Source organism: Gallus gallus, chromosome 11 (genome assembly GCF_016699485.2).
Source record: "Gallus gallus isolate bGalGal1 chromosome 11, bGalGal1.mat.broiler.GRCg7b, whole genome shotgun sequence".
NCBI classification, from domain to species: domain Eukaryota; kingdom Metazoa; phylum Chordata; class Aves; order Galliformes; family Phasianidae; genus Gallus; species Gallus gallus.
This window is the reverse complement of record NC_052542.1, coordinates 19,365,941-19,390,436: the sequence shown is the minus strand read 5'-3', so window position 1 is coordinate 19,390,436 and position 24,496 is coordinate 19,365,941. Positions and strand designations below refer to the sequence as shown.

At 50.6% G+C, this 24,496-nt stretch overlaps 3 protein-coding genes across 22 annotated transcripts; 2 read left to right on the top strand and 1 right to left on the bottom strand.

Annotated features, from left to right (window-relative positions):
• Nucleotides 1-1,200: 1,200 nt before the first annotated feature.
• Nucleotides 1,201-13,106, bottom strand: ZNF821 (zinc finger protein 821). 16 transcript variants are annotated; one of them, XM_040707232.2, is made up of 9 exons: nt 13,062-13,106; nt 12,674-12,766; nt 11,393-11,484; nt 9,251-9,341; nt 5,185-5,310; nt 4,539-4,681; nt 3,879-3,983; nt 2,815-2,981; nt 1,201-2,110 (listed from the first exon to the last, which is right to left on the bottom strand). In XM_040707232.2, the coding sequence occupies exons 5-9, from the start codon at nt 5,264-5,266 to the stop codon at nt 1,456-1,458; spliced, it is 1,152 nt and encodes a 383-aa protein (XP_040563166.1). In that variant the 5' UTR covers nt 5,267-5,310; nt 9,251-9,341; nt 11,393-11,484; nt 12,674-12,766; nt 13,062-13,106; the 3' UTR covers nt 1,201-1,455. The 16 variants fall into 16 exon arrangements, with proteins under 16 accessions (XP_040563166.1, XP_025010116.1, XP_040563161.1 ...); XM_025154348.3 differs by lacking the exon at nt 13,062-13,106 and having other exon boundaries at nt 5,185-7,855; nt 9,148-9,341; nt 12,674-12,946; XM_040707227.2 differs by lacking the exon at nt 13,062-13,106 and having other exon boundaries at nt 5,185-7,575; nt 9,148-9,341; nt 12,674-12,946.
• Nucleotides 13,107-13,176: 70 nt separating this feature from the next.
• On the top strand, nt 13,177-20,381 carry IST1 (IST1, ESCRT-III associated factor). 5 transcript variants are annotated; one of them, XM_015292719.4, is made up of 10 exons: nt 13,177-13,456; nt 14,129-14,228; nt 14,880-15,060; nt 15,348-15,435; nt 15,763-15,846; nt 16,240-16,350; nt 16,706-16,912; nt 17,366-17,458; nt 18,536-18,584; nt 19,106-20,381. In XM_015292719.4, the coding sequence occupies exons 2-10, from the start codon at nt 14,141-14,143 to the stop codon at nt 19,303-19,305; spliced, it is 1,101 nt and encodes a 366-aa protein (XP_015148205.1). In that variant the 5' UTR covers nt 13,177-13,456; nt 14,129-14,140; the 3' UTR covers nt 19,306-20,381. The 5 variants fall into 5 exon arrangements, with proteins under 5 accessions (XP_015148205.1, XP_046755655.1, XP_015148207.1 ...); XM_015292720.4 differs by having other exon boundaries at nt 13,432-13,666; XM_046899699.1 differs by lacking the exon at nt 17,366-17,458 and having other exon boundaries at nt 13,423-13,456.
• Nucleotides 20,382-20,773: 392 nt separating this feature from the next.
• Nucleotides 20,774-24,224, top strand: DHODH (dihydroorotate dehydrogenase (quinone)). The gene is made up of 8 exons (NM_001006131.3): nt 20,774-21,059; nt 21,288-21,487; nt 21,694-21,776; nt 22,126-22,313; nt 22,671-22,784; nt 23,127-23,280; nt 23,353-23,512; nt 23,632-24,224. The coding sequence occupies exons 1-8, from the start codon at nt 20,850-20,852 to the stop codon at nt 23,684-23,686; spliced, it is 1,164 nt and encodes a 387-aa protein (NP_001006131.1). The 5' UTR covers nt 20,774-20,849; the 3' UTR covers nt 23,687-24,224.
• The last annotated feature ends 272 nt before the right edge of the window (nt 24,225-24,496 follow it).

Here is a 24,496-nt window from a genome sequence, read left to right as displayed (position 1 = left end):
TCTCCAGCAGATTTTCCCAGACTTGATTATTGTAGCTTTCTAGACTCCTCCCCACTCAGGACTTCTCTGCATTACTCTCATGGGTTCTGTTACAGCGTAGAAGCAAAAGCAGCTTTCTGTTTACTAACAGTTTCCCCAGCCGTTCCCATGTGTTACCTGGGGTGACTGCTGAAAGTCACTGTTGGTCACAGAAGAATTTTCATCAGAAATGAATTGCTCAGTATGTGACCCATGATCTCAGGTAAGCAGCATTGCATTTGGCAGTATTAAAATTGAACAAGCTCATTTAACTTTGAAATCCCAGAATGGCCGAGGTTTGAAGGGACCTCTGGGTCCATCTGGTCCAACCTCTGCTCAAGCACGGACACCCAAAGCAGCCTGGCCAGGACCACATCCAGGTGACTTTTGTAAACCTCCGTGGATGGAGTCTCCACAGCCTTTCTGGGCAATCCATGCCAGTGCTCTGGCACCTATACAGTACACAAGTGCTTTCTGATGTTCAGACAGAGCCTCTTGTGCTTCAGCTTGTGCCCGCTGCCTCTTTTCCTGTCACTGGGCAGCACTGACAAGAGCCTGGTTCTGACCTCACTGCATCCTCCCTTCAGGTACTTATATGCATTGATACTATTCCCAAGCCTTCTTTTCTTTAGGCTTAACAATCCCAGCTCACTCAGCCTTTCCTCACAGGTGAGATGTTCCAGTCTCTTAACCATCCTTATGGCCCTTCACTGGATTTGCTCCAGTATGTCCATGTCTCTTACTTGCAAATCTGAAATGCTGTTTAAATGAAAATTGCCTTGTTTGTAAACTAGTATACTGTTCCCTGCTCACTTATCTTTGTCAGCCCTTCCATTACCAAGGTTTCTTAGAATGGTAACTCAGTTTCCTGTTAGCTTTTCCATGTGTGTTACTACAAGGAAGCACATAAAAAAAGTGTTAACATGAAGGGTATGCGCAGCCATTTCCAGGGAGACTACAATTTTTTTTCCTTCCTTTTTATGGACACAGAATAGTATTTATTCCTGGAGTAGTGGTGGACTGTCCAAGTCCTTACCTCCATAACTTATGCCGCAGTAAACAAGTTTCTGTTCAGCTAGGCAGACTTCTTACCTATAGCAGAACTGCGGCAGCCTCAACCCACTTAATGGTGCAAGGGTCCAAGAATAGGACAAAGCACAAAATGTACAGAAGGGGGCTAAATAAACATGAAACATTAATTTATTTTCCCACTGTCTGAAGGATGTGACTGGCACCCAGACTGCAGCCCCAGAATCTGCTTCCACCAAAGCTACTTTGGCAGACATCTGTCAGCTCCATTCTCCTCCTGTTTCAGGAGGAAGCCAGAACTACCTATGCAGGAGTATCATCTGGGAAGCCATATCAGCCCCCTGAGCATGGAAGCCTGTTGGTTTGCCTGTGACAGATGCAGCAGAGATGGCAGTCTTTGGCCGCAGCTCAATGCAGCATACTGTTGCTCTGCTCCTCAAAGGTCATTTTGCCCAGCAGTTGGTTCTCTAACTCCACATTGCCCACTGGCAGCTGGAAAAAGTTCATTTCAGCTGCCAAAGCTGCCATTGCAGAGGGGTCCTGGCCAAACTGTGCCCGCAGCATCATGTCCATTTTCTCCAGGCGCCGCTTCAACCTCTTGGCCTCACGCTCCCGGATGAGCCGGGCCTGTCGTTTCTCTGGAGTTTCATTGGCACGTTTCACTCGCATGGCTTCTCGGTCTCGCTGTAGCCGCCGTGCCCGCTGTTCATCTGTCTCCTGCATGCGCTGCAGGCGCTTTGCCTCTCGATCCCGCATACGTCTCACCTCCCGCTCCTCAGGAGTCTCATTGTCCCGCCGGCTCTTCTTGGCAGTGCGCTCCCGCTCCAAACGCTGCAGACGCACTTCCAAGGGCTCGTTCTGCCTACGAAGCGCCCACTTTCGCATGCCAGGTGTCTGTGCCTCCAGCAGCTTACGATAAGCAGCACAGTTGTTGCACACTAGGAGGATGCCTGCAGGATACACAGGGCTGTGAAAGGTAATGTCCTTCCCTTTGATGCTGGAGGGGCCCTCGCTCTGTGGCATAGGCAGGCGATCTGCACTGAGCACCTCTGTCAGCTTCTCACTGGAAAACAGAAAGAGCAGTGTCAGAGACTTGGTACTGAAGGAAGAGTCCTCAACTCAGACTGACAGGGAGGCTCCTACCAGAGCCCATGACACAGCCCTGTGCCCCAAAATGCATCTGAATATCTAACATATACATCTATGTATCTAATATCAAGCAACATCATATACAGAGGTAGGAATGGGATTTGCCCAGAGCAGTATTCGGATTAGAAGAATGCAAAGGCAGGGATTAACCAGCAAGCTGCTCCTCTCTTTCATTTCTGTATTTCTTCTTTCAGCCCTATTTGCCTAGTCAGCGTCCTTCCACCAGGCAGGACATAAATGAGGAACATTTTGGTTTCTGTATGTAGTCCTGCTTTGGAAAAGAGAAGCCGTCTAGGTAGCACAGACCCAGTGTGATGGATTGTTGGGGAAGGGAAGTAATGGCTGTTCTCTCTCCTGTGACCGGTGACCCCAGTGCTCTCTGAACAGTGCTACATTGCATACAGCTAAGAAACACACTTCAAGCAGCAGTGATCACAGAGGTTTTAGCAGGTGATGTGGAGCTGCAGGAATGGAGAGTGTAAAGGAATCTCAGCCACTGGGGGTGCTCACAAACAGTTGCAAGTAGGGCAGAGATATGATTTCTCTGTCATTTAAGGCAATGCACCTAAGCTTTTCTGTGGGTACCCTCGCTCACTCACCAGACAGGGTGACCCTGACCTGTTGAATGTGGCGTGGCTGGTGAAGCGTGCTCCACACACTGCACAGTTTGACAGCTGGTCCTCTGAGTGGATCAGGAGGTGTCGTCCAAGGGAACCTGGTGAACTGAGGGCTCTTCCACATACAGGACACATATAGCTCTTGGCACTCACCACAGCTGCAGTGTGCTGCAGAACAACCACAGAGTTGTTAGTTACAAATTGGCCAGCTTCCTGCCCAGTCTGAGGTGTACTCAATGAATATGGCAAACTATCTAGTTCAACCACTTGGAACTGGATCACTTAACCAGTAAATTCTCCAGCCGATGGCTCCTAGACTAGCTCAAGACATTTGGGATGTCACAGGTCAAACAGCAAGGAGGAGACCTTTCTACAGCTCCACTGCAGTGCAAGAGAAACAAGTAGGGCCAAAAGAGATCATAAGATCTGACCCTTGTTTTCAGAAATGCATCTGAGGAGCTGCTGTTACTAGACAAAGCATGACTACGCTAACAGTAGGCAGCCTGCTGGTGAGGAGAAGTTCACTATGATGGTAGCAAGAAACGATCAGCTGGTACAGTTAAGTTGTCAATTCAGCTCTGCTTTATTCTCTCTTTTGCAGACACAGACGTACTGACAACAAAACCTGAGTTCCCAGCACACTCACTGCAATACTGGAATCGTTTCAGAGGAAGAACAGCTGTTTCCACACATAGGAACTATGATAAAGGGACAGAATAAAGAGCTGAATGATCAGGTTATCGCACTGAATGGTGTAAGAATTGCTTCCATGTTTAATCTGAAGTAACTGCCTGGTCTCAGCTTGCAATTGCTTGCATAGACTGCCTTGGGATGGAGCTGTGTTCTCCAGATCTGCAGAATGGTGCTTTGCTTATTTTTTCCCCAGACCTCCCTCTGGACTATCTGCTATAAATGTCAATCACATCCTAGATAGAAGCTCAGTTCTGTGACTGCAAAGATTAGAACAAAGTCACACCATGCTCCTCACCCAGGGTTGTTTCTGACTTTGGGACAGCTGAGGCACTTAAGGCCACAGACATCACCTTACTTGGAACCACCCCTTACCTGGTATACATGAGCAATGAGTTGCTCTCTGCTTTCATACTCCAGCTGGCAGAGGGGACACTTTGACAGTCCCAGCATGGAGTCAGCATTCAAGCTCGCAGGAACCTACAGGAAAGGAAAGCCATTTTGGTGCAAGGCACACTGATCTCCACATAGCCACCCACCCCCCTTAGCATCTAGTGAGCACTGCACAACGGCTGGGTCCAGATCAAGTGCAGTGCCCATTCTTGTTGGGGCTGGTTTGCAATTCTCACAGTCCAAAACTTCCTTTATGCAGCCTCTTAGCAAAGCTCTTGCTGTCTCAGGAGGAAGAAGCAGAAGCCTCATGACCTCCATTCACACCCATGATCTTGCCAGCACGGTGGCTCTAGTAGGCAAGGCCTGCTCTGTAGCAGAAGGGAAAGGTACAAGAACTGAAGGAGGTAGACAGACTTCATAGTCATTTTGTCCAGGCAGGGGAACAGCAGTTTGTCCCTGCTATCTCCTCTTGCTGGCAGCCCAAGAACATCTCAAAACTATCTCCCTTAAACAGGAGATGATGTTTGGAGGAGGTGATTATTGGAACAAGATATGAAATTAAGGGTAGTGAGAGATGTCTAGACAGTGCCTACCGTTTCTCCCTTGGACACTGATGTGACTGCAGTGCCAGTATACACTTGCCTCATTCTCTCTCATCAGTGGGGTTCCAGCTGCATGTTGTTCTGCATTCTCCAGTTCTTTCTTCACCTTTAGCATTGAGCCATCCTCCTCTGAAGTATGGGAAGAAACTTCATCGTGGGTGGTTTCCTCATCATCACTGCCACCTTGAACAAACAAAGCAGTTACTCCAAATGTCAGGACCCTAACAGAACTTAATTGCCCTGACTAGACTCACCTAGGGTCTCCACTCACACTGAAGACCAGGGATCCCATTTAAACTCAGGGAGTACTTCAATCCCCAAAGAACCACGTGAAATCCCTGGATCTGGCCTGTTACCTGGCCTTGCTTGATGATCACTAGACTGTCAACAGAGCCTGGTGCTGTCACCATTCTGCTCTGGTGCTGTGGAACTGTACTCTAGTGGTGAGGTTACTGTTCAAACTGCAGTAGGGCCATTGGCTCTGGGCTTGTCTTCCCTTAGTGAGCAGTTCTGCTCTTACTGTTGGCTGATACAGAGCTGACAGCACAAGAATCAAGGTCTAACCCAAAGGAGAAGATGGGTAAGATGGTCCTCAGAGAATTCCTACCTGCTCTGTAGCACCTAGCCTCACCCTGTCAGTCTCTCCAGTCCACTACCTTGCAATTACTGGAAGGGGCAGAACTCACTGCTGCTGAAATCGCGGTCTTGCAGTGGATGAATAGCTGGCCTTTGGTCCCCAAGAGCTCCAGGAAAGCTGTTTTTCATCATGGCTTGGCGGGCTTGCTCCTCCAGCCCCGCAAAGACTTGCTCCCCTGGCAGCCACAAGGACAAAAAGTCAGATTGGCGCTGTTCCATTATTTCACAAAAGCTTGCCAGAAATGCAACAGGTGTGGGGTTGCTCACCTGCAATGTGCAGACCCTCTGAAGTCACCTCTCTGAAAGCATTTAAATAATCTCTGTGCTTCCCTGCCCTGTAACTCCAGCCTCCTGCACCTGCTGACACAAGTCTAGTCCCCACATCTCGCTAGTGGATGTGTATGGTGTCAGGCTGGTCTCCACACAGCCTTTATACACCACTCCGGTTGCGTGTAAAAACCTGCAAGGCTCCACACCTGCCACATCTGCCCACGTGGCTTCCACTTTTACCAGACAACCAATCTGCCAACAGTGATAGCACAGCTGTAGGTGGGGGAAAGCCATGCAGGGGTGATGACAGTATCCCAAATCAGACGTGGTGCTACATGGCTCTTCTACATCATTTAAAAGCTATTACAAGCAGCATGATGGTACTGCGACAGGATATTCAACTAATCATATCAGAGTCATCTGATCATATTAGGGTCTGGAAAGGTACAGTCATTAGTGCTTGCATGATTCCCACATTAGGTTAAACTAAATTTTAAATACAGTTTGTTTTTGTAATTATTTGTATCTCGACTCAACGTAAGAACAGGCAACAGAAAACATACTGAAAGAAGGCAATTATCTGAGTTCCTCTGAAAGAAAACTTCCTACAGCAATCTCTGCGAAGCTTCCAGTTCCATGGAATAACTATAGAAGTCAACCACTAATTTTCACATTAAAACAAACAAATAACTTTATTCTACAGGTAGTTAACATTTGCATTTAGCAGTGGATGAGCTATGAGCACTTGGGGCAAGGTACTAGTTCCCAAACAGCTACAGCTTTTGAATCAACATTTCTAAGTTCACAGGAACTACTCAAAGCATAAATACAGAAATACTATCTAAGATGCAGTGCAAAGAAGGTCGGAGTGCAGCTGTCAAAAAAATATTGCCCCTTCTAATATAGGGCCACAACTGGCATCAGTACAGGGAATTGCACTCATGAGCCACGGAGAGAGCACCAGTCCTGTTACAGGGACAGGTGCATTTCACATGCTGAACTGCTTCAGCCAGCTTTGCCCCATATTTATATACGTACTGCCTTTCTGGTGCTTAGCTCAAAATTTCCAACGTTGCTCTAAAAAACAATAATTTATGGAAAATTTCAAAGCCTTTCAGAAGTTTCCAAAGTTTTCATGAGGGGCTGTGGATGCCCTGTCCCTGGAGGTGTTCAAGGCCAGGCTGGATGGGGACCTGGGCAACCTGACCTAGTGCTTCATCTAGCGGCTGGCAGCCCTGCCTGCAGCAGGGGTTGGAAACTGATAATCACTTAGGTCCCTTCCAACCCAAGCCATTCTGAGACTGAGTGATTCTACTTCTAACACCAATCACAACAACCAGCAGAGCAATCATGTCTGCCAGAGGCCTTTCAGTATAACATACACACAACCACGTTAGCACTGATTCAGTGCAATGTGGAGAACCATCCATCAACTTACAGCCAGAAATGCAAACCGTTAACCAAACCACTAGCTTGTATCTAAAAGGCATCATGGGACTGGGAAAAAATTAAAAAATTCTATATTTTGCTTATACAGAATTTCTTATTCTACTACTAGCGTCTCTGGAAGAACTTGGAGAAGAGTGCTCAGTTCATCTACTGACAGACTAAGTCCTACATCAGTGAAGCTATGGAACTTTAATGTTTGATAGGTACAGGGTTATGTTTTTATTGTCTACACACACATGCTCACATACAAACATACTCCCACTTCCACCCCACTTTGAATATATTTGCATTTCTGTGGCAAGGGAGTAAGACAGGCAACAGCTTTAGGATCACCACTATCAGTAAAGGACATTATGCTCAATATTGAATTCACAGACTCTTCTCCAGAAGTTTCTTTATTAATTACAGAAAGGGCTGTAGGCTGACCACAACACCAAAACAAGTCGCTGTATTTGTTTCACAAGCAGCTAGAGATGTAGAACAGTGAATGTCAAACAACTGCCTTTGCTTTGCTTTCCAGTTCTCCTCTCCATAATCTTGCAAATGAGTGGGATGCCAGGAGAGCAGCTGTGGAGGTAGGGGCCAGCCCTGTGGTACTGTGCAACAGGGGCAGTTATGACTGCTACGATCTGATGGTGTATCAGGTTGGCAGCCAGAAATGATTATTTTCCTTAGCCCTTCCCTTCTTGAACTGTATGAATGCAGGATAACTCTCAGATGTTCTGGAAAATAAACACACAAACAAACAACCTCACTCCGAAATCCACAAAACAAAAATCAAAATAAACTGCATCATTTCCCTGTCTTTCTTCCTAAACAGAAAAGTCTCTCAGAGATAAGCCACTTTACTCCCTACTTGTACATCAATTTAAGGTCCCTGTTCATGTAGGTCTTCTCTGTGTTCCTTTCCTGGACCTGAAATTTGCAAGTCTGTCCACCACTGTGGATCTAATCCACCTGCCCCATCGCTATTCTGGGTTGTCCACACTGCTGTAGCGGTTACTGAAATGAAAAACAACAATTGAAAGCGTTAATAACCGCAGCCCACAGAGCCCTTTAAGAACCAAGGATTTTGATGCAAATAACAATTGTTGCTCAGTTTGAATGCTGACTGCTATTTCTTGAAAGATACTTTCTTTTCAAATTGGGAGTATTACAGGCAGCAGAATTCAAGAAATGCTGAAGAGCACAAAGAGAGAGAGAGAGAGAGAGAGGGAGGGAGAGAGGGAGAGAGAGTATCAGAGGGAGAAGGAGGGAAACCGAGGATGAATGGGATATTGGGATAACACAGAATAGAGCTAGAAAGTGGTTATTTATTTGATTAACAAATACTGTTCTCAAGAGCTCTAAAATAAGCATCACTTGCAAAAGGTAGTAGCCATAGAAAGAAAAGCAGCTCATGGGATAGCAGGGAGAGGAAACAAAAGCACACTCTAATAACTGCAGTAGAATTCCTGGCAAGCTCAAGAACAGTGGAATAACCTATAGCTGATGAGTGACATTGCAGCAAAGGACAGGCTTGAAGCAAGATCAGAAGATTAATTGCTTAGAGAGAAGATACTTCTATATTTTAGAGTCTGGAAGAAAATAAAGACCAAATGAATGAAGATACTTCCACAGGAACGATAGAACTGTGTGGCATTTTTCAATTCAGTGAGGAATGGGCAATGCAATAAGTATACTTCAGTATTACAACTTTATTTCTTACCATATTGTCAGATGAAAGCATTTTTTACGCAGCACGTGACAACACAAAATTCAATTATTAAAAGCCAATTATGTGCTGCACCCTGCCAAATGGAAATAACTACAGTGAAAACTATAAGCGGGCTGGCAATCACACACAATGACATGCTTATGATAATAAGTATTTTTTACTGTTGTTTCTGTAGTATTATAAGTTTCCTTACACATCAAATTCTGTTTAAAGTGGTTTGACTTGTAACCACACAACCCTGCATGCCAAAGTACTTCTGTGCCAAGTGGAGATAGCAACTGCTGTTGTGAGAGCAAGGTTAAATGGGGGCCATGCCGAGCCTGGAAAATAACTCTGGAAAGAGGCAGCACTGAACAAGCCAGGGACAGGAAAATGTAGCTGTTGCTTGCACAAGTGAATCTGAGAAGGAAGATAACATAGAGCAGCAAGCAAGGAAGAAGTAGGCATCATCCTCTCATGAATTTGTCCTGTTAGATATTCACAGTGGCATTTATGCGAATCCACAAAGCACTTCCCAAGCCCCACAACCTGCCAGATCTGATCCCAATTGCAGACAACTGCATAAAAAGGTGCATACCTGCTGTCCCTTTTATTCCTCTCCTCCCAACAATTTCAGTCCCAAGAAGTTTCAGTAACGTGCCTGCTATGTCTCAGCCTGATTCATCATTCTGCTGGCTCACCCAGATCTTGGAGATGATGCTCTCTCCGATTTTCCTCGTCATTCACCAGTGCACTGCATGGCAATTCTGGGCCCTCCAGATACACAGCAGGCTAGGTAGACAGAGAAGTCCCAACGATTTGGTGGTGTTCATCATAAGACAGACAAGATTTCCATCCCAAGGAGGAGACATCACCGTTGCAATTTTTCATCTATCTGTCAGTCCCCCTATTTTCTTCTGATCCTACATAGCTACTCGTGGTGACTCCTATCAAATAGTTTATCTGCAGCTAAATATTGCATGTAAGGTGGTGAACAAGTCCCACGCTTCCTTTCTCTATGGCATACCAGATACCATACCTCAGCCTCATGTCAGCTGGTAGCATCTTTGTCAGATAGTTTCTCTAAGACCCAAACTGATGATACAATCACTTGCATTGCAGACAAAAAAGCAATAATGTAAAAATGAGACGACCAAATTCCAAAGCATGTATAGTTCACGTACATAACAGTACAAGCTTCTAAAGAACACGACTGCAGTGGAGTGGAGAACAGAAAATAGCCCACCTAAACACCATGAAAACTCGACATAAACCTTTAAAGCTGTTGTACTCCTTGGTCTCCATAGATGAGAGCCTGTAACTCTACACCAGGGCTGACAGAATAAGTACGTGCTTTATATACATCTAGTCTAAACAGCAGAAGAAGTATCTGGGCGCTCTCAAAAGCAAATATGTGTGGAAAGAAGACAGGTTACTGGCATTTCAAGAGAAAACACAGGATGCATGAAGTTTATCTAATAAAGACAATTCCAAGCAGACAAATCTGTATAAAGCTGTATTCCACCAACTGTTGAGCTCAGCACACAGGATGCAGGAGTGGGAAAGCACAAGTCAGAGCAGCTGCCAACAGTCAACCCTCAATACTCTGATACTGGCCATCAAGGAAAGCTTTGTCAGCTCTCTCAAGCCTAGCACTTGCAGGCTATGGGGCTTTCAAATCAGACAAAGGTAATTCTCACCGGTACACTCATAGAGTGTGCAAAGTGTTAGGTTATGTCAGGATGTATTTTCCTCTAACAGAGAGAACAGCATGCAAAGATTTCTCTTGCTGTATCCATTCAAAAAGGCAGCACACAGAGACAGGAAAGCCAGCAGCATCAGCAAAGTGAGGCAGTTGCTACAGCCGCAGCAGTCAGCTCTCCATCCCACAGACATGATAGTTACCATAGCAGAGCATTACTCAGGCCTTTCATCTCAATCAGCCTTGCTTTCTCTTGTCTTCAGAAGTAGAGATTTGTTTTTTGCATTCAAGCCCAGATTTCAAACATCTATCCATCTGCAAAGCTGGGTATATACAAGGGCATAGCTTCGGACTCCCAACTCCCCTTTGTAACCAGCCAAACAAAAACCATGCAGACGTCCCTCTGTAGCTGAACATCCACACAGCTGTCTCCCAGCTCCACTAATACCTCACTACAGCCTACTCACAAGAAGTGCTGATGTACAGCATCTTCAGTCCTTTCACCATCCAACAAATGTAATGGTCTTGACAGTGCTGGAGAAAGACACCTGTCTTCTCAGCTCAGCTCAGGAATGGCCTGACAAATCACATCTGTCCATTAATTGACTTAGCCATTGCCCATTCCCTGCCAGGAAAAGGCAAATGGCTTTATTTACATCATCTGCTGGGAAACTGAGGTACAGTGAGCTTAAGTGACGTGTCCAAGCCAGTCTCTTGAGCCTGTCGTAGAGCAAAGATCAGAAGCCAGGGCTTCCAGACTTCAGTTGTACACTCGGACCACCCTACCTAGAACTTTCATTGCTATCCAAGAACTGGCCAGAGCCTAACTTGCACTTGTGATAGTGTGAACACAAAGCAGAGCTATAGGCCCTGTGCACACAAACCTACCTATACAGAGTTTGTTCAAGCCTGTCCCTGTCCTGCCTTGTCAGGACACTGCCAGCTCCCCTGGCATACAGAGTTCTTATTAGAGGCCCTAAGACAAAACGTAGGTAACCATTCCCCCACAAACCTAAGACAAAACGTAGGTAACCATTCCCCCACAAACAGTACCTTTTCATCACTACCCTCCTCCCCTTCTCACTCCACAACTATCCATCTAGGATAAGGATCCCATGGTGCTGTGTAACATAATACTCACAGTGAACTTTGTTAGGAGTGGTCTGTTTCCGACGGGACATGTTTCCCTGACCTGGGAGCACAGTCTGTTCGTTCCCTCAGCAGAGGGCTCACCTGAGAAGAGAAGAGTCTGTCACACACACCACTGGGACCTTCTTAGCCACTGGACAAACACAGCGGAATGTCTCAGGGTCACTCCCCATCCTCTTGCTTACAGGGCTAAATCTGCATTACCACAGCCACATTCAGAGCCAGCACTCAACACAATCTGCAAACATTTTACCATGCACGGGCAGCCCCACCCAATTCAAACTAAGTAATAAGCAATTCTGTACCTGGCATACAAAAAGCTCAGAACACCCCTCTTCACGAGCGACTGGACTCAGTCCAATCGCCCTTTTCCCTCCCATTCGCTCCTATGGTGAACCAGGCATCAGCCTAATGACCTCCACCACCGAACCGACCCAGAGAGATGCAGAGCAGACGCCGGCCTGGGAGACCGAGCACCGGGAACCATCAGCCCCATGCCAGGCACACGAGAGAACCGCCGCCCCAGTGTGAGCAGCAGGCGGGCTGGCACGAGCAGCACAGGGCCGGCGAACGGCCCTGCAGGCACCGTGCGAGCAGAGCAGCCTTACAGGCAGTGTGTGCGGACAGCGCGGCACAGCCATCAGCGAGGCCGCTCAGGACGCCAGCCAGCATTGTCCCTCCGGTACAGCGCCCGAGCGGCAGGGGCGCATGCCGACACGCCGTCCGGGTCCCTCACGAGTGGAACGCACCGACCCCCCTCGAACTTCACAAAGGGGAAGCATCGGCCCTCACCCTCCGACCGACGGAGTAGAGAATCGATTCCCACATTTCCCTCAGACACGGACAAAAGGAGGAACGGAACCCATTGGCCGCGGCTGTACAGACGAACGCCGAACGCCGTCGGCCTCTCTGCACGATCGGACGCCGGCTCGCAAGCACCCCGGCCCCACAGGGGGCAGGCCCAACCCCATCGCGGGCGACCCGGCCCCGCGCAGACACGCGGACCCCGCAATCCGACAGAGACGGACAGAGCGATCCGGCCCGCGGCCGCGGAGGGACGAACGGCGGCACCCACCCGCTCCGCCCCGTCCCGCCCCCCCCCGCAGCCCGGCCCGCCTCACCCGGTGCCGCCGCCCGCGCCGGGAGCCGCGGACAGACAAAGGGCCGCCGGACAGACAGATGGCAAAATGGCGGCGACACCAGAGCGCGCGGCGCGGGCACGGCCCGGCTGAGCCCCCCTCAGCCCCCCTCGCCGCCGCCCGGAGCCGCTCACCTGCGTGCCATGGACGCGCGGCAGGTGCCGGCCGGGAGAGCTCCGCTCCGCTCCCCGCGCCTCGGCTGTCCGAGCCCGCCGGGCCTCGCTTCCCTGCAAGGGCAGAAACCGATGTCACGCCGGTCGGAGCGGCACGGCCCGCGTTTCGAGCTCACGCGCCTGCCCAGGGGCGAAGCGCTCCACAGCGGGGGCTCTCAGCCCGCGTCCATTCGCGAACGTGAAGGCCCCGGGGAGCCCCGAGCGGCGCGCAGCGGGGCACGGCCGCGCCGCCCCGGGGCGGAGGGGTCAGCGGCTGCCAGGGCCGCCCCAACGGCAGCGCGCGGCGCTCCGCCGGGGCCGATATCAGTGGCTCGTCTCTCGAGAGCTTTCCCCTCCCACGCTCTCTCACAGACGCCCCATGAGTACAGCCGCCGAGCGCGGTGCTTGTCAGCGTGAGGAGCTCGCGGGGCGGAGCGGCGGAACGCGACGCCGCCGGAACCTCCGCGCCGGGGCCGGGCAGCGGCGGGCACGCACCAAGAAGTGCAACAGGAAGCGCGGTACGAGAATAGTTCCTCCGCCGGGTAACGTAGTCCCTCAGCGCCGCTCTCTTGTAGCCGCCGCCACGTCGCTTTCTCCAGGCGCTGCCGCATCAGTGCGTCATTCAGCTCCGTTCGGCCTCAGCGGCGGCTGCCGCAACCCAGCCGTACCCCGAGCAGACAGCGGGGAGCAGTCGGCCCGGCGGATCCCTCCGCGCGCAGTGAGGTGGCGCCGCCATTTTAGGCGTCTGTAACCGGCGGGGCAGCGGTGAGCGGAGCTGGGGGCGGTGGAAGGGATTGTTGGCGAGCTGGGTCGGGCCTTCTGCGCTGCTCTGTGTTCCCTTGGGTGGAACACCGCTCATGGGGTCGCCCCAGCGGTACTGAGCCCTGCTCGGGGAAGGTTCATGTCGGCGGGGCGAGATGTTTCCTTAGACGGGGCAGGCGGTGGTGGGAATGGTGTTCTCGGGAGCACATACTGGTACGGCAGCGTGCGGCTCGTGTTGAGGCTTTCTTGCAGTTCTGTAAAGTTACTTATGTGTTGTAGGAGTATATTCAGGTTATAGAAGGGCAGAACTTTTCATGGTGTCAGGTGAATATATTACAAGCTTTTATGTATCAGTGTTTGTTTGACCTTAGTTGGCTCTGTGTGTTGTTGATAATTGCACTGAGATTTGAACAGATCAGCTCAATGATCTGCATGTACTCTAAATAGCAGTAAGTTTATGCAAAGTACTGTCTGGATGCTAAGTGTTACCATGATCCAAAAGTCTGCTCCTTCTCCTTTGGAACAAGCCAGGTCCTTCATTGTTAGCTCTGGGGAATATATATATTTATATTTTTTTTTACAAATGTTTCCTGTCATAGTGAAATACTGTAACTTTATTATTATTATTATTATTATTTTTACTGGTGCCAATGATCTTCTCCTCTCTTCTCATAGAAACTGTTCATCATGTTGGGCTCTGGATTCAAGGCTGAGCGCCTGCGTGTCAACCTACGCCTTGTCATCAATCGCCTCAAGCTGCTGGAGAAAAAGAAGAGTGAGTATTTGAGGGCGTAGGTGTGACCCTGGATGCTTTTGGAGCCCAGGAAACTTGAGGAGAAGATGTTTTTTGGTTTTTTTTTTTTCTGGAGTCAGGGGAGTTTTGCTGGCCAAGTATGAAATAGCCTTTGCTTTTTGTTTCTGGACCCAAGCCTTGCACTCTGCCTGGGTGTGTCGATCCCCAGAGGAATAGGCTGGCCCTAGTGTGGTCTACATACAGCTTTAAGGCAGGTGTCAGAGTATGATTGACAAGGTGGGTGGCATCACAGCTGTGTGCCATATGTGAAAGGACATCCATGTTTGCCCAGAAGGTTGTTTCCTGGGCCTTCCATGCCTACGTAGCGAGGAAATTCCTGTGTGCTGTGGGTGACTCACCGCACTTGGCTGTTCTGCCCTGATCAGATATGGATAAGGTTTACCCCATGGTTCTGGTTGACTCTACAAAGAAATTGAAGGTGTGGGAGAGTTTCTAGCACCTAAAAACCCACTCCTTTCTCCTATGAGTTTCCATGGTAGGACCGAGACACAAGGGCTCCACTAAGCTGTGACTGAGCTTGATGGGGAGAGAGAAGTTGGTGATGGGTGTGTGTGTGGTAGGGGCAGTAGCCCTTGCCAGCACAGTGACTGGCCTTGGGGATATGTGCTGCAGCTGAATTGGCCCAGAAGGCAAGGAAGGAGATTGCAGATTATCTGGCGGCTGGAAAAGATGAGCGTGCTAGGATTCGCGTGGAGCACATCATTCGTGAAGATTACCTTGTGGAAGCCATGGAGATTCTGGAGCTGTACTGTGATCTACTGCTAGCCCGCTTTGGCTTGATTCAGTCCATGAAGTAAGCGCTGTCCTAGGGGGTATTGTGTGGGAGAAGGTCCAGGCCCCCCTGGTTTGAGGGAGGGGTACTGCTGGGATCAGGCTGGGAATACAGAAGGGCACTTGTTTTTATTTTGGTGTCCTAAGACCTCCAGAGACCTTATCTTCCCCAGCAGGGAAGACTCTGGAGCCCAGCATGAAGAACTGGGGACATTTGGGCTAAGCAGGTGGAGGGCTGCAAAAATTAAAAAAAAAAAAAAAAAAAAAAGTATGTGGTGTGGAGATAGGATTTCCTTCTATTATCCTTAGGGAGCTGGACTCTGGCCTGGCAGAAGCAGTGTCTACACTGATTTGGGCTGCACCACGACTCCAGTCAGAAGTGGCTGAGTTGAAGATTGTGAGTAGGGTTGTTTGAGGGGTGTTATGCATGGCGGGTGGGTGTAGCACTGCCAGGAACCACTGGAAGATTTAGTGTTGGATTCTGTCATTGAGGCAAACAACATTTTTAGGGGCTCTGCAGATAGAGGTCTCATACCACGTTTCAATTCTACAAGGAATCCTGAAGCCTCAGGTGTGCCTAAGGCTGCTCAGCTGGGTGCACTTGATGGCAGAAATTAGGGCAAACAGAGGCGGAGAGGGCTGTGGGAACCGCAGATGATGTGGGATGTGTGGTGGGGGGGAAAGCAAGAACGTATATGATCCCAGAGTTTCTCTCCTGCTGCAGGTTGCTGACCAGCTGTGCGCCAAATACAGCAAGGAGTATGGGAAGCTGTGCCGCACAAACCAGATTGGAACAGTTAATGACAGGGTAATGAACTGGTAGAACAGCTGAAGCTGGAAGAACAGCTAGTCTGCTGTGGATTTCTGTCCCTTGTTCATGTGACTGGTGGCTGATGTCTGTGGCTGACTGTGGAATTGGGTGGAATGGTTGTGAGAACTGGCCTGCCTTTAGGCACAGGAGCATGGTGTTGATGTCCCTGTCAGGTGGGGCCAGGCTGTCTTGCCTGTGCATGTAGAGGAGCAGAGCGCTTAGAGCCCTGCCTTGTGGCTGCCAGAAGCCTCTACTGTTGCAGTGCTGTGCTGGATGGAAAGGACTCCTCAAGGCTGCACTGTGTTCCCTACAGGAGGTGACCCTGGCTGTGACTGAGCCCTGCCATTCTGCACTATTCTTAATGAGCGTCTCTGTACTCTTGTGTTTCAGCTGATGCACAAGCTGAGTGTAGAGGCACCTCCCAAGATTCTGGTGGAGAGATATCTCATTGAAATTGCCAAGAACTACAATGTTCCCTATGAACCTGACTCAGTGGTGATGGTGAGTGAGGCACATGCAAGTCTATGGTCCCCTTCTATGTTACAGTGACTGAAATTTCCTGTTAGTGATGTGGAGCACAAGGTCATGGCGTAGCACCAGAGTTTATGGTAATTTCACTTGGGTGTCTTCTAGACAGCCTTAGCGTAGCAGGATCCCTTCTACTTCCCAAAGTCCTACAGTATATGGCAGTAGTTAGGCAGACCAGACTATTATCTGGTCTCCTTTCTGACTCTCATTAATAAGGTTACTATCTGTTCTGTCCTTCAGTTCCTGTCCCATCTTTTCCAGTGACAAATGTTGCATCGAATGCTGTTCAGAAGGTTGTGATCAGAAAAGTTTCTTCTTCCCTTCCCAGGCTGAAGCCCCTGCAGGTGTTGAGGCAGATCTGATTGATGTGGGATTCACAGATGATGTGAAGAAAGGTGGCCATGGAGGGGGAGGAGGTGGTGGATTTACAGCTCCGCTGGTTGGTCTTGATGGTTTAGTGCCTGTGCCTGTGCCAATGCCTATGCCCATGCCGTCAACAAATCCTCCTTTCTCCTATCCACCTCCAAAGGGACCAGTAAGTGCCTTTGTTTTGAGCGTGCCCTTTTCCTCTGGAGAGCTTTGACTGTGATGCTCCACGCCTGCTGATTGGAAGGTGTCTGCACCTGGTAGCTCTATGTGGCAGAAGGCCATCTTGTTACTGTGAGACTACATGGAATAGAAGTTCTTGGCAGCAGAATGTTATGCTTTTGGCCTGGTACTTCTAATGCTGTGAGACACGAAGTGTTAGTTTTGCTGGTTCTTTAGAATAACTGATAGTCCTGTTAGCTGGTTGCAAGCGACTGTGTCTGACTAATACCTGAGAATCTTTTCCTAGTGAGCATAAACCATACCAAGTTGGATACTTGTCTCCATGTATCTCAGACTTCTACTTTCTCTGACTCATAGCAGCTGTAGATGTATTGTGTCCTGTGGAGTCTCTCCCAGACAAATTGGCTGGTATTTGACTATTTAATTTCTCTATGTACAGGAGAACTTCAATGGTCTGCCAGTGGGGACCTACCAGCCTTTTACTAACATTCATCCACCACCAATTCCAGCAAACCCACCAACATATGAATCTGTAAGTGCCTGAGGTGAATCACCGCTGTAGGCAGCAGAGGGCAACTCAAGAAGAGGGCAGTGGTAGCTACAGAAAATACAAAGTGTTCATTAAGCATATCAGTCAGCCTTTTGGAGCTTCTGGGGTGGTGCTCGGTATTGATTTTGGCTGAAAAGCTGTGTGCATGTGATGAGAGAAACTTGAGTTCTTTCCTTTGCAACCAAAACTTGTGAAAGCCAAGTTTTTTTTTTAAACCGCATTATTAAAATGATAAACATTTGACAAGCAGAGTCCACAAATCCCATTTTTTGTAATGTGATGGGTTTACCACCTTCAATCTCTTTAGGTATGGCTACAGACTTTTCTCAGTCCTTGGGGACAAGAATGGAGAGTCTGGAGTGGATTTTTTTTCTGTGCTTATGTTTCCTGCAGTTCATGATCATGCCTCTCATTTTGCTGTTGGTGATGTGCTTGTTTCTGCAAACCTTGAATAGTAATGAGCATAGCTCAATATCTGTGTGCATTAGCCGCACAGAAGCTTTTGAGGCCAGGAGATGCAGGCACACCAGCTGTTAGCTAGGTGGAGATAGGTGGCACTGACTGCAGCCCACCAGGAGGGGAGAGTTCTCCCAGCAAAACTGATCCTGCTTTGGGCCTTTGTCCCCACCAGTCCAAGACCCAAGATGCCTTTATTTCATCACTGCTGGTCACAAGGGCTTATCTATTGCTTGTGAAAATAAGCAGTTGCTGTATTTCTGTGGGGGAAGAGAACAGTCTTCTCTCACTTTTGTCCTTGAGAAATATTTTTAAATCTGCTAGTGGATATACTCCATTCATGTGGTTCCAGAATATTGCCAGTGAAGCTGCTTTGATTGACAAGGAGGGAAGGAAATGAAAGCACTGCATCCTTGGGAGGAGAGTCAGATTCTTCTGAGTGTACTGGAAATTAGGGGATTTTTTTGTTTGTTTGTTTCTTGGGGGGATATCATATGCATTGCTGTGCATGACTGGCTGCTTTTGCCTATGAGCTTTGCCTGTATGGCTCTGGCATTCTGTGCTTGCTGGATGGGAGAGCTATAGTAACAGAGCCTTTTTCAGATTGATGAGCCTAATGCTGACAGGGATGCTGCTTCTGCATCGGTGGCAGGTGAGTATGTTGAGGTGTGGGAACCTGGAGGTGGTTTGGAGCTGTGGTTAGCCTGGGATCTTAGTGTCCTTGTGAGTAGACTTTCCCTACGTGAAACAATGTGTACAACCTGATGTATCTTGAGAGCAGGATTTGAGTTTGAAGAGGGCCCTGGTAGAAATGAAGAGCATTTTCTTACACAGGGAGGATCTGAGAAATTTAAGAATTAGAGTTTGACTGTGAAGTCAGACTAGGTTTCTAGCTTAAGCTAACTTGTCAGACCAAATCCAGAAGTTTGCAGAAGAAAATGGGAAAGCAATGGATTTAAATAATACATTTTTATACAACATAAGCAATATATTCTACATGGCTCCTTGCAGCCATGTAAACCTTTTCCCCACTAATCTTGAACAGATGGAGCTGTGTTACTGCTGGTCATTGGTACTGCCTTTTTGGTAGAGTGATGTTCTGTGTGCCTCTATCTTTTGGCCTAAATAATGTGGTGGTGAGTAGGGTGAAAACATTTTTCTTTTTCTAAACAGGGCCTGGACCCAAACCTGAAGCTTCTCCAAAACCAAGAGTTGGACCTCCTAATACTATTGATAATTTTGTGTTGCCTGAACTACCTTCTGTGCCGGATACACTGCCAACTGCATCTGCTGGTGCCAATTCTTCTGCCTCTGAAGACATTGACTTTGATGATCTTTCTCGGAGATTTGAGGAACTAAAGAAGAAAACATAAGACTGATTGGGCTATAACTCCAATGAAAAGGGCAGGAGCTGTGACTGCTGCTTCTCTCTGAAACACTCTCCCTTCAATTGGTTTCCTGTATTAACCTCAAATGAACACTTCTTCTTGAGCTCTCTTCCTGCTGTACTTAAACCAAATGCTGATGCTTTCCCAGTCCTTTTCGCTCCAGGAGTTGAACTGTGGAGACTCTTAAGAGATGAAAGCAGGGAACAGCTCCAACCAATCTAGGTAGCTATAGAGAAAGGCCTTGCTTGATTGACATTCCTGGCTGTTTCTGTGGCGACTGTGTGCTTCTTCCACAGAGAAGGGTGATGAAAGTTGAAAGGGCTTTCTCCTCGTGTTTCTGGTTTCAAGAGGAGTGTTATCTACCAGCTGGCCTGCTTTGCTTTATGGTATGTATGGTCAGAGTGATTTATCTCTGCAGTAAGATTTTTAACTAATGGGGCAGAGGCAGGAATTACCATTGTGAGTGGACATGGTATTGCCCTTTAGGCTTTGTGGTACCCTGGTGCCATCCCTCTGGCTCCAGCTGGATCTGGTTGCAGTTTGTGCTGGAAACCACTCCTTCAGACTCTGTGAACTCTCAGGGAGCCCTCTGCGGCTGTTGCTGCGCTATCTGCAGCAGGGCTGCTCCCCTTTCACACAGGAGCAGCACTGTACAGTTTGCTGCTCCAGCAGTGCGTTCACACAACCTGCTGGAAGTGCGTGGGGAGAGATTAGAGGGTGGGCCTGCAGAGCACTGCAGTGTGTTCTGGTTCTGCCTTGGGCTATATCTGCCCCGTGTTCCAGGGCCTCCAAAAGCTATGGAGAGCCAGTCGTTGGGAGTCTGGCTGATAGACAGAGCAGGGTGATAGGAAGCCTCTGGTGGGATGCTGGCAGAGCTGTTTGTACAGTGGTGGTTGGTTTCTGTCAGGCAGTGCTGTTCTGTTCAGGGGTAGGTGCTGCTGAATATGATGTATTTTCTTCTGTACAATGTATCTGTACATAACACACTTCTTTTCTTTGAAGTTTTTTTTTTGGTTGATTTGTATCTAAAATTAATTCCTAATAAAGATGGGCTGTGAGCAGCTGTGGCTGCGGGCTCCGGGCTGCCTCTGGTTGCTGCGGTGCAGCTCTACGGGGCAGGTGCGCGTGGAAGGGCCCCGCGGGGAAAGCGGGGGTAGTGATGGGTGGGTGCGTGCGTGGGGTGGGGGTGTCGGTACCGGCGCCTTACGTCCCGTGGACGAAGATCTGCCGTTAGGAGTGTGCCTTGCCGTTCTCCTTTAATCCACCCGGCCTCAACGCTGCTGAGCCGCGCGGGCCGTTCCTGCGGGCCCCGCCCCGCTTGTCTCTCGCTGGTTCCTCTTCCGTTCGCTTTCCGGCTGCCCGCCCGGCGTCCCGCTGCGTTTCTATTGGCTGCAGGGGCCGTTCTCCGCCAACGGCGCGCTCTGATTGCAGGAAGTGCCGCTGACCGGACGGGGTGCTGCTCGCGGTGTTGCTGCTCGTGAGCGGACGCGTGGCGCAGGGCGCGGGTCGGGCGTGGGGCTGATGAGCTCATGCGGCGGCGCCTGCGGTTGCTGGCGGCGGCGCTGGGAGGCTGCGGGCTGCTGCTGGGCTCGGCGCTGGCGGCGGGCGACGAGCGGCTCTACACTGCGGCGGTGATGCCCGCGCTCCGCGTCGTCACCCCGGAGGCCGCCCACGGCTTAGCCCTGCGCGCCGCCGCCCTCGGGCTTCTGCCGCCCGCCCGTCCCGACAGCCCCTCGCTGGTACGGCTCCGCGGCCGGGAGGGAGAGGCGGGGAGAGGCGAAGGAGGGTGCGGTACCGTGAGCGGGCGGCCGGGGGAGGTGGCCGAGCCCTGCCCGTCAGCGGAGGGTCCCGGCGGGGCTCGTGGGGTGGCCCCGGGTGGGAGGCGGTGAGGGTATCGCGGAGGCATTGCGTGCAGGAGAAATGGCCGGGGCTGCTGCTACTGCTGCCTTAGCGGCGCTTCCCCACAGGAGGTGCACGTCCTCGGTCTGCGGTTCCGCAACCCGCTGGGGCTGGCGGCTGGCTTTGACAAACACGGTGAGGCTGTGGACGGGCTGTACAGGATGGGCTTCGGCTTTGTGGAAGTTGGAACTGTCACGCCCGAGCCTCAGGAGGGCAACCCCAAGCCCAGAGTCTTTCGGCTGGTGGAAGATGAGGCAGTCATTAACAGGTGGGATCTCACAAATCGCCAGGAGGGGCTGCTGGTGGTGCGGGGGGCAGAGGGTACCATGGGTGCTCCTGATTGTCACCTTAATGATGGGTTGAGTGTGCTGAGCTGACCCAGGGAGCCAGGCCGTGCCCCTTGTTGCTCTCTCTTGTCCTGCTTAGGCCTGGTAAGCACCAGCCTGACCCTGAGCCTCATCTTTTCTGATGCAGATATGGATTCAACAGCCATGGCCATGCTGCGGTGGAGCGTAGGCTGCGGGCCCGCCAGGAGGCACAGCTCAAGCTCACAACTGGTGAGACAAGCTCATAAGGCTTTGCTCTAGGGATTGGCAGAATGGATTTGGGGGTCTCCAAGCTAGTTGCAGGCCAAGGGAGGTATGCAAAGCCAATAGGGCTCCAGCTGGACACTTTCTAAGGACAGCCTCTATGAGTGGTCTGTCTGGAGATGGTGGTGCTGGGAAATGCTGACTGGGCCAGCTGCAGCAATGGTCCTGTGGCTGGAGGATGGTCAGAGGTCCAGCTCTAGGAAACTCATGTTCATCTCGATATTTAGCTGGTACAGGGGCTTTCTTTGTCCAGCGCTCTGGCCCTTTTGGTGGTGGTTGGTCCCTCTGTACTAGCTCAGGTATGTCTGCATTCCAGTGGGGATGCCTCTTGGAGTCAACCTGGGCAAGAACAAGAGCTCTACAGATGCTGCAGCTGACTATGTGGCTGGAGTCCAGACGCTGGGCCCCTTGGCTGACTACCTGGTTGTGAATGTGTCAAGCCCGAATACTCCAGGGCTACGGGACCTTCAGGGCAAGGCTGAGCTGCGGGACCTGCTGACCAAGGTAGGTGAGGAGCACCTCCAGTGCAGGGAGGAGAGAGGCTTCCTGGGTTGGTGGGCAAAGCCACCAAGATCAACTACTGAATCTGTGAGGCAGTGTTGTGTGCTGGAGTGCTGTCCTCCAGGAAGAGGCAGGTGAACAGTGAGGCACTGCTCTGTGTTCTGCTCCTGCAAGCCACCTATGCCCTGGCATCACAAGTCACCACAGATCTGCCTGGGCCCTCAACTCGTGTGTTGTACACCCCAGGCCCTATGCTTTTGGTGCGGTATGGGGACAAAAGGGCCTGACCCTGTGCTGCCTGTGGCTGTGGGTGCAGGTGGTGCCCCCTACTAAACACTGTTCCTTTGTGTCCTGCTGCAGGTGCTGGCAGAGAGGGACATGCTGCCATCTGAGCGTAAGCCAGCTGTGCTGGTGAAGATTGCTCCAGATCTCACTGAGCAGGACAAGCAGGACATAGCTGGTGTTGTGTGTGAGGTGAGGGGATGGGGGCCCAGCACAATGGTGGTAAGAAGGGGAGGCTGGTGAGAAGCTGGGTCTGTGCAGCTCCTGCTCTGCCTGAGTACAGTGCCAGACAGCAGTGGTCCTGGTCCTTCTGAAGGGGACAGCAGACCTGCAGTGCTGGCTGGCTGGAGGGACAACATTGTGTTTAGCTGTAGGTCTGAGGGTCTGTGTGCATCCCATCAGACCTCTGGGACTGCAGGTAGTGAGGGATGACTACTGGGTATGTTGCTGGGGGACATCCAGGCTGGCCTGTCAGCCTGTTTGTTGACTTGGCTGTTCACAGCAGCTGGGTCCTTATGCTGCTGCCTCCCCCAGGTTGGTGTGGATGGACTGATTGTCAGCAACACCACCACCAGCCGCCCAAGAGGCCTCCAGAGCACACAGCGCCTGGAGGCAGGGGGCCTCAGTGGGAAGCCTCTTCGGGAGCTCTCCACACAGACAGTGCGGGAGATGTATGCTCTCACACAAGGTAGGGGCAGGGCAGGGCTCAGGATGCATCCTGCCCTCACCCCTGCTGTCCTGATTCTGTACTTGCCCACAGGCCGGGTGCCCATCATTGGGGTGGGTGGGGTGAGCAGTGGCCGTGATGCCTTGGAGAAGATCCGTGCTGGAGCCTCGCTTGTGCAGATGTACACAGCACTAGTGTACCATGGGCCCCCAGTGGTACGCACGGTGAAGCGGGAGCTGGAGGAGCTGCTGAGGTGAGCAAGGGGCCCAGGAAAGACTGTAGGCAGCTGGGTGCCTGCGCATGAGCACAGGCACTTTGGGGCTGAGCAGCAGTGCTGGGTCTGCTAAGCTGTCATGCACTGTTCCTGATTAGGGAGCAAGGGTTCAAGAGCGTCATGGAAGCAGTTGGAGCAGATCACCGGCGCTGACAGATTGCAGGATCAAAGTCTAGCCAAGAGGAGCCATGGCAAACCAGGAATGGCTGTGATGTTTCCAGAGTGGTTAGGCTGGGACCGAGCCAATGCCCTGGTCCTGGCCCTTGTGAAGGGTCAGTAAAGAGGAGCTGGGGCTGTACTGGTGGGAAGCTGGGGAAGGGGCCTCTGCCACTGCCCAGGGCTGTACTTTTTGCTTTCCTGTGGGCTATGTTCTCCGGCAGAAGCCAGCAGTGGGTCAGGTTCCACTTGGGCTGAGAAAGGCCCTGGAGGAAGGCCAGCTGTGGAGTGATGGGTCAGTCCTCTGCCCACCTTCCCCACAGTACTGACCAGAGCCCAAGCAACGTTGGATATCCCTTCTGCCCTTCAGTTCTGGAACCTCTCCTGCTCACTCTGGCTAGTGCTGGGTCATGCACTGCAGCGTCCAGAGTGTTGTCTCTCCTCTCTTGCCCTCATCTGCTGTCTGCACAGTGCTTTAATAAGCCTGTGGGTCCTGGTCCTGACCTAGAGTTAATAAACATTTATCTTACCTTGACTTGTGTGCTGCTCTGGTGACACCCCTTTGCCTGCCCAGACTCTAGGGACATGGTTAGCTCTTAGCCAAGGGATCCGTGTGCTGTATTTTTCCTGGTCAGTGTCTGGGCTCATTGTGGTGTCTCCAACTGTACCTGGGGCCTGGCCTCAGGAGATGTCAAGAGCTGTTTTTTTCCAGTTGCTCAGACAACTGTGGTTATGCTCTATCATTTGTTATGGAAGGGCCTCGTTTACTCCTCTGGAAGCTGCAAATTATGTCTCTGGGTCTTTCTG

Bases quoted from the DNA above. Each gene is read 5' to 3' on its own strand.
- ZNF821 (XM_046899694.1), bottom strand. From the start codon at position 5,353: ATGGAACAGCGCCAATCTGACTTTTTGTCCTTGTGGCTGCCAGGGGAG. The intron at 3,984-4,538 runs GCAAGTGTATAC...CCTTTCCTGTAG, and splicing joins CACTGATGAGAGAGAATGAG to GTTCCTGCGAGCTTGAATGC. The intron at 2,982-3,878 runs GTAAGGGGTGGT...GTTGTTCTGCAG, and splicing joins TCATTGCTCATGTATACCAG to CACACTGCAGCTGTGGTGAG.
- IST1 (XM_015292719.4), top strand. From the start codon at position 14,141: ATGTTGGGCTCTGGATTCAAGGCTGAGCGCCTGCGTGTCAACCTACGC. The intron at 14,229-14,879 runs GTGAGTATTTGA...TATGTGCTGCAG, and splicing joins GCTGCTGGAGAAAAAGAAGA to CTGAATTGGCCCAGAAGGCA. The intron at 17,459-18,535 runs GTAAGTGCCTGA...AGCCTTTTTCAG, and splicing joins ACCCACCAACATATGAATCT to ATTGATGAGCCTAATGCTGA.
- DHODH (NM_001006131.3), top strand. From the start codon at position 20,850: ATGCGGCGGCGCCTGCGGTTGCTGGCGGCGGCGCTGGGAGGCTGCGGG. The intron at 22,314-22,670 runs GTAGGTGAGGAG...GTCCTGCTGCAG, and splicing joins TGCGGGACCTGCTGACCAAG to GTGCTGGCAGAGAGGGACAT. The intron at 23,281-23,352 runs GTAGGGGCAGGG...ACTTGCCCACAG, and splicing joins GATGTATGCTCTCACACAAG to GCCGGGTGCCCATCATTGGG.